The sequence below is a fragment of the Oreochromis aureus genome, linkage group 3, assembly GCF_013358895.1.
Source record: "Oreochromis aureus strain Israel breed Guangdong linkage group 3, ZZ_aureus, whole genome shotgun sequence".
NCBI lineage: Eukaryota > Metazoa > Chordata > Actinopteri > Cichliformes > Cichlidae > Oreochromis > Oreochromis aureus.
This window is the reverse complement of record NC_052944.1, coordinates 58,191,218-58,199,055: the sequence shown is the minus strand read 5'-3', so window position 1 is coordinate 58,199,055 and position 7,838 is coordinate 58,191,218. Positions and strand designations below refer to the sequence as shown.

The following is a 7,838-nucleotide window of genomic DNA, read 5'->3' as shown; positions in this document are numbered from 1 at the left end:
AAGCTCACACAACTGGCAGCCCTTTTGAATGTGGCCGAAGAGGCTACAAATGAGGAATGATGAAAAAAATTAAACTCAATTAAACATTAACACATCTTAATTGTAATTGTGATATCAATTTGGAAACTAGACACATTTTAATTAAAGATCTGTGGGACAGAACAGGATTAGACAGACATAATATTTCAAGGTCCTCATATTCCATCCCTGGCTTTTTCAGTCCACATTTTGAGCTTTCCTTGAGCAAGATACTGAACCCCAAACTGCCCCCAAATCAGTGTGACTTTGTGTGTGATAGAAAAGTGATGGAATAAAGTGCTGTATGAATGTGAGTGACTCTTTCTTGTAGTGAAAAGTGTTTGCTTTTCTTATTTTTCTTTCAGGCGATTCCCAAAGTGTTGACCCCTGTAACAGCTACACTGTACTGAATGATGAGTGGCGTTCAACGAATAACATAAATAATCCAGTCCTACACTGTGATAGGGATATTAACTGGCACGGCTGGTACCGCCTGTTTCTGGGGAATTCCAGTGCTCGTATTCCCGAGAGGTGTACAGAGGCATTCGGGTGTGGAACCCATGCTGCTATGTGGATAACAGAAGCTCATCCCACACAGCCAGGTGAAATTGTAACTCCAAATGTGTGCAGCAGCTGGCATGGCTACTGCTGTTGGCGTCCACCACACACAATCCAAGTCAAACTCTGCTATGGAGGCTACTATGTCTACAAACTTGAGAGTCCTCCTAGCTGCTACTTCGCATACTGCACAGGTATTGTTATACTGTAAATTTGATTACACTGTAACAAATTCAGCTTTTTCATCTTGTTGATGCAATAATTTGTTTATAAGAAAACTGGTTTAGGCACCAGAGCAGTACTATTGTTGCTGTGTCTTGATTCATGCTCCATCATCCAGCTGATTATGGACGTAGCGTGATGAATAGATGAACTGAATCAGCTTTCTGGGAGACTATTATTCTCAATCACTAATCTTTTAAGACTCTAAAATACTTTGTGTTATGAATATGAAAACAGAGAATAGATCAAAAGAAAGAGGAGACCTTCCGATTTCATACACAAAACCATCAAGGTCTCCATTCATTCTTCTTTTTCAGCAGTTGAATGTTCCCCATTTTCATTGAAAAACAGCATTTTGGACAGAAACCTGTGTATGGTGCGCGTGGTCAGTCTGTCAAGCGGTAGTTATGGTCAGCGCTAGCGGTCCAAGTGGAGGGGCAGAGGAGTTTGCGGCATTTAAGCAGCCGTTTGCTGCCCAATCTAACCAGGCTAAAGCTATCACAAAAGCTACTGGGGTGTTTAGCTGCAGACGGGAGTCCATATTCCCTTATGCAAAACAAGGGGTTTAAACTATGATGAACGTGCTTGAGCCACGCTATGATATCCCGTTGTGCGTCCACTTCAGTGACAAGATTGTACCCAGGCATGTATGAGCAGGAAAAGTTTAAAGTTATGGCTGAACTGTCCCAGGCATCTTCTGTTGCTCTAACTACAAATGGGTGGACCTCCAGGGCAATGGAAAGATATGTGACCATGACCGCTCATTATATCACAGCAGAGTGGTAGATACAAAGCCCTGTACTGCCCTATATTGCACCTTAATTTGTTTTTATATAATTGCGTGGAATGAGTCTTGAGTTGAATATTTTAATAGGCAAAACATACTTAAAGAAGTTAATAAGTAAATGTTAAAATTGTCCTTTTTTTCTTTTTTTTACTGATCCGAAAATTGATCTGATCCGTGACTTAAAACCATGATATGATCCGAACTGTGAGATTTTTGATGCATGCCGTTGCACCACTACTTAATAGTATATTCCAATCTTTCCAGACAAACAAAAAGAGGGATGCAGTTTTCTATTGAACTTAGTGTATTTAGTATGCATTCTTTATTATTCAGACTCATCTTTGGGTTTAATCATCTTCCTCAGCAAAATATTTAGAAGACTTCTTCCACTGATACTACGCTGTCCTGTCATGTTTCTTTTTAAGAAAATTATACTCCTGTGATGCCCAGCATGGTGAACTCTGTCTGCACTGTGACCGGCCCCACTATCATTGACGTCCACACCCAGATTAACTCCATCCAGGATCGGTGTGCGTACTCTCTGTTCTCGACTCCGTCACTCCCAGACTTCCATGTTCTGGGAAACTTTGATGACCGGCATCGTAAAGATGTGAGTTTTTTGGACAGTGTGACGCTGCGTGTGGACGGGCATGACATTCACCTGGAACAAGGTGGGAGAGTTCAGGTAAGCGACCTACAGCCACAGTTCATGTGTCAGAGTGGAGTCTGATCCAAAGTCCTCCCTCATCCTCTGCTGTGTCTCCTCTCGTCTTTCTCCTCAGGGCTGTTAGAAGCAGTTCTTTCAGAGCTGCTGAACTCAGTGGTTGTTGCTGTGAAATCAGCCTGTTTGTGTGTTTGACATGTTTCACTCAGTGTTTCCTCCACTTTGTCTCTGCTGTGATGCAGCTGGACGACTCCACGCTGACCCTCAGCAGCTCACCTCAGCTGGTTCACGGTGTGCAGCTCTCTAAGGACCAAACTGGAGTCACTGCCAAGCTGTCGCTCTCCAACCTCACCATCTCTGTCTTCTTTGATGGCGACACCGCACAGATCTACTTAGAAGGTACAGAAGATAAAGTTTAATTCATGTAATATAAACTGTAAACTGTGCTGTTATTTATTCTTCTGTGTTTGTCCAGTTTGAATATTGATGCTGATCTGACTCATTCTGTCCTGATCCTGTGCAGGATCTGCTGGTTCATCTGTGGAGGGTCTGTGTGGAAACTCCAGCAGGTCTCTGAGTGACCTGAGGCTCTCTGAGTACAGCTCCACCAGGTAAGACCTCATCACAAGCTCACAGTCCCTCTGACTGCTGCTGCTGATGTTGCAGATATTCTGTGTTTGTATGAATGAGCCTGAACTTTGTTGTTTGTCGCCCCCTAGCTGTGAGATGCACTACAGTGAGCCTGCTGACAGCACGATCAACTGCACCAGTGTGACTGAACGGTGAGCAGATCCACACAGTAGGCAACATCTGTCTGTGTTATACTTTGGTCATGTGACTCAAGCACAGATGAAAGATAAAAACACCTTATCACACATGATCACTTGGTTCTTTATTTTATGTTTTTCCATCTCTGGTACAGCTGTAATCTCCTGAAGGAGGCGCCCTTCTCCTCCTGTAACAGTGACATTGACCCAGAGCCCTACATAACCGCCTGCACCGACACTTTGTGTAAATATCCTGCAGTGGACGGACTCAACTGTCAGTTCCTGAAGGCCTACGCCAGAGCCTGCAGTCTACACAACCACACTCTGGATGGCTGGACATCAAAGACCGGCTGCTGTAAGACCTTTGTAACACGGGCAACACTAAAGCAGTCGCACCAAAATGCCACGCTAAAATGAAAGATTCTTTAAAATACAAGGGGGAGCAAGCAAGTCAGATACCCAGGGCACAGCGATGAAGCAGGTCTCATCAGAAACAGTTTATTTCTAGCTAGGGATCACAAATAAAAACACCCTTGAAAACATACATGGGAAAAATGTTATTGACCGCTAAAACTAGTAAAAATACAATTTTCTACATTTACTAAAATTCCCTAATGTCATGTCCCACAACCATGGATGCATTATGGGTCCACCAGTGGGCCAGAAACTCCTTTGCATGAGTTGGTTCCATGCTAGCCCTGTATTAGGCCGACGGGGAGGAGCCTCCTATTCCCCTCTTGTCCGCTCACTGGGCCGCCCACATCCCAGCCCGGCTTCCTTTTCACACTGGAATCCTCCACGCAATGCCACCATGGATCCCCTCGTGTCAGCAACCTGCAAACACACAAATAGGGGCCAGAAAACACGTCCCGGAAGAGACCCTGGCTCATAGCCATGGCAACCCTTTCCCAGCTCAGCTGCACCCAGCATACGACAGTGGGAAAAGCGTTACTCACATATGCCGGCAGAGGTACACCTCTGCCCGGTGGTCGATAACAGGCAGCGTCTCCCACTGTCGCCCTTCACACTGTCCAACTGGGCCGTCGTGTCACGCTGGCCATCTAGCATTCCTCTTCCACTCTGGGCCTTCCTCCTTCAGCGCTCAGCTAGCCTGCTGTTAAAAGGTCTTTACACAGCTGATAGGCCACCTCTGGACACACCCATGCCTCAGCAGGTGGTCCCTATCAGCTAATTTGTCCCATGTGCAGCCAGTCCACAGTGGATAAAAACCATGTCACATAAAACACTAAAAACCATGCAATAGAAATAGAATAAAACCATGCAAATAAAATGACACTCATAAATAACCACTAAAAATCAGAACAATATACAAGATAAATACAAATTTCCACTGTGTGACACCTTAATAAGACCTTAATAAGACCTTAATAAGACCTTAATAAGCTCTCCTTTGTTAAAGACCTGAACTGTGGATTTTTAGAGCTCACATGTTTTCAGGATAATACATCAGTGTGTTCCTCTGTAGCCTCTGAGGCCTTCTGTCAGGACAGGACCTGCAGCGATCACGAGTTCTGTGGTGAGAAGACGGTCGGTGGTGACACTCGCTGCTTCTGTCGGGCCATTTTTGCCTCCAAGTACCAAGAAAACAACTCTTTGGGTACGACAGCTGTGACATCATCATGACAACAGGGCTGAATAATGGAGGAAAACTTCTAACTGTGATTTTTCTGACTGATATTGTGACGTTCAGGTGATCCAACGGTCTGCATGCAGAACTCTGCTTCAGTCACTCTGGTCGGTTGTCTCCTGGAGGACAAAGGCATCAACTACTCTGCCTTACACCTCAAGGACCCGACCTGCAGGGGTCAGGTGGACGAGCTCACCCACATGGTGACCTTCAGCTTCAACAGCACCAACAGCTGTGGGACGGAGGTCACGGTGGGTTTCATCTCCTCCTCTTTACCTTCTACAAGCAGCCAAACATCTTCCAGCATCTGCTGAGCTTCTCCTGCTCTGCTCCAGTTTGGGATCTTTCTGTGGGATCAGCTTCACCTCTGACCTCTCTGGCTTCTCATCATGTTGATGATCTGTGAAGTTTATACCGGTCTGAGCGGCACGCTAACTATTTTTAAATCCCTGTAGCTAGTGCAATTTTTTTTGCATATGAAACCGGAGGAGTTGTACTTACATCTTATGCCATCAGCTTGTCCTGGGTCACGGTTTCCTTCCACATATAGCTTTGCAAAAATTGCATAAAAACCACTTGCAACAACAAAAACATAATATTCCAGAAACACGTCTTGCCGATCCGATCAGCTGTTCGTAACACTTCCTACGTTGGAATAGATGTCAGCGCGAACAATTGTATGTCCGCCATTACCTGCCCGAAACCGAAAGTGATGTCCTTTTAGTGGAAAATGTAGGGGTGTTTTTTTTTTTCCTATAAGGTTTTATAGGCCTACACTCGTGTTTTTAAAAGTCTTGTTTGACTTTATACTTTTCTGAATAGTTTCTGGGATGCTTAGAACACAAGTTGCACTGCTGGACATAGTTTATTTTGATGCACATGCTGGTTTTATTTGCAAATTTATATTAGAATATTTATTTTCGTTTTTTCCTGCTGTATATAAAAATTAGTGTATCTCAAAAATAAAACTATGAAGACACTCAACAGAAATTTCCGGTGGTTGGAAACTGTTTTGTGAAACCTTTTTATATTTACAGTTTTGAGGGATAAACCTGTGAAATTTCTCTAACTAGAAATATGTGTTAAAAAAAGATTTTGATTTTTTTTTTGTAGAATATTGCACTATTTGCAATTTATATAGTTACTATGGACTTAATGCATACATATTATTAAAATTTGGGCTATAACAGTTGTATTGATGTATAGCAACTTGAAATGCTCCCAAAACGGCACTACAGCATGTAAAAAAATAAAGATAAGCTCTGGTGGATTTGGTTCTATTGTAGGTCTTAAAGGGTTAAAATAAAGTGACTTCATAAACGTCATGTCATAAACATTCGACTGAAAATTCAAAGACACTTTGTTACCTTCATATGTCTGAGTTAGAGGTCCATCATCTTCAAATCATCTCAGATTAAAATCACTGTAAAGAGACTGAAAATAAAGTTAACGTGACTGCATGTGTCTGTGGAAATAAAGCAAACAGAGCATGATTTACTTTCACTTTTTCTAATTAAAGGAAACTGGATCAGTGCACTTTGGGATTAATGAATTGAACTGAATTGTCAGATGTTAAATGTCAGTAGTAACATCTGATTGTGTGACTCTGCAGACCAACAACAGCCAAGTGATCTACAAAAACATCATCACGACCCAGAACAGCTCCTCTGACATCATCACTCGTCATGACCAAGTCTACATCGACTTCTCCTGCATCCAAACTCAGCCGGACATCAAGACTGCCACCTTCAGGATCAGAGACAGGTGTGTGGTGGCTGCTGGTTTCCTTTGAGTTACTTTAAGATGTGAAGCTTCTCATGAGGTTTGTGAGTCAGAGAAAGCTGAAGTGTGTTTGTGTTCTGCAGCTCTGTGATCCAGCACATCACATCTGGAGTTTGGGATTACACTCTGACCATGCAGAGCTTCACCGACGCCGGCCGCACACAAGCTGTGGAGTCCAACACTGAAGTGCAGCTGAACCAGAAGATCTGGGTGGAGCTGAAGACTGACGGGCTGGATGGAGACATGGTTGTCATGGTGACCGACTCCTGCTGGGCCACTGACCAGCCATCACCCGACAGCACTCCGAGATATGACCTGATCATAAACGGGTGAGACAGACTCAGAGAGTCATGTGGTTTTGATCTCTCTCATGGACTCCTGAACAAAGTGTGTTTTCCTGTCTGTGAGCAGCTGTGCCAACCCTGCTGACCAGACTGTGCAGGTGGAGGAAAACGGACTGGGAACCTCCAACTACTTCTCCTTCAACATGTTCCAGTTTACTGGGAGCTCTGGTGACGTCTACCTGCACTGCAAACTCCACCTGTGTCCCAAACAGAACAACTGTGTCCCGGTACAGCTTTGTTACCAAACACATCACACACACAATCAAATGTATCTCTCTTCTGTTACGATCATTAAACAGATTATTTTCACTTATTCTTGTTTCTATCCTGACACAAAGGCTCAAATGTTCTCAGCAGATTCAGTCCTGAATGAAAGGATCTGTGTTGATCTTCTAAAGTCTGGACTTTGTCTCTCTTTGTCTTTAGACTTGTCCTGCAGGTGCTCGCAGACGCAGATATGCCAGGTCCAAATATGAAGGTGAAGCCTTCATCAGCATGGCCTGGACTCATTAGGTGAGACACAGTTTGCTGTTTTAGATGATATCATTCTGAGACCTGTGCTCATAGTTAGTGCTATTTATTAGCACAATGATTCAGTCAAAGAAAAGCCTCAATTTAATAGAAACATGTCAAACCTCACTGATGGAGGGTGAAAGAAAAACTACAGAAATAATACTGATTCCAGCTGAACTATGATTTCAGGTTCTTGCATTAAGTTAAAGCAAATCTAATGTCTTTATTATTTCCACTAAAAGTCTATAAACTTTCCATCCTATGAGTTTGATCTGAGTGAGTGAAATATCCTTGTTGGTCGTTTGTAGCCTGACAGTCCAGGATCAGGGTGAAGGTCCATTTCAAATACTGATGATGAGCAGATAAGAGGAAGAAGTGGGAGGAGAATGATAGATAAAATTTGGTATGACACCAAAAACAGGAAGATTTTCCAGCATTCAGTGTCGTTCATCTTCTCAGGTGGTTTCCATGGTGACTCGGACTGACTGACAGGCTGCCGACCTCCATGATGATCCCTGACTTTTGATGATGATCC

General features: G+C 43.4%; 1 protein-coding gene across 1 annotated transcript; it reads left to right on the top strand.

The window, feature by feature from the left end:
• Positions 1-2,027: 2,027 nt before the first annotated feature.
• Positions 2,028-7,838, top strand: LOC116335891 (alpha-tectorin-like). Its single transcript, XM_039605825.1, has 12 exons — positions 2,028-2,270; positions 2,492-2,648; positions 2,773-2,860; positions 2,969-3,031; positions 3,172-3,371; positions 4,503-4,634; positions 4,728-4,915; positions 6,277-6,428; positions 6,530-6,775; positions 6,858-7,017; positions 7,217-7,303; positions 7,763-7,838. The coding sequence occupies exons 1-11, from the start codon at positions 2,028-2,030 to the stop codon at positions 7,301-7,303; spliced, it is 1,716 nt and encodes a 571-aa protein (XP_039461759.1). The 3' UTR covers positions 7,763-7,838.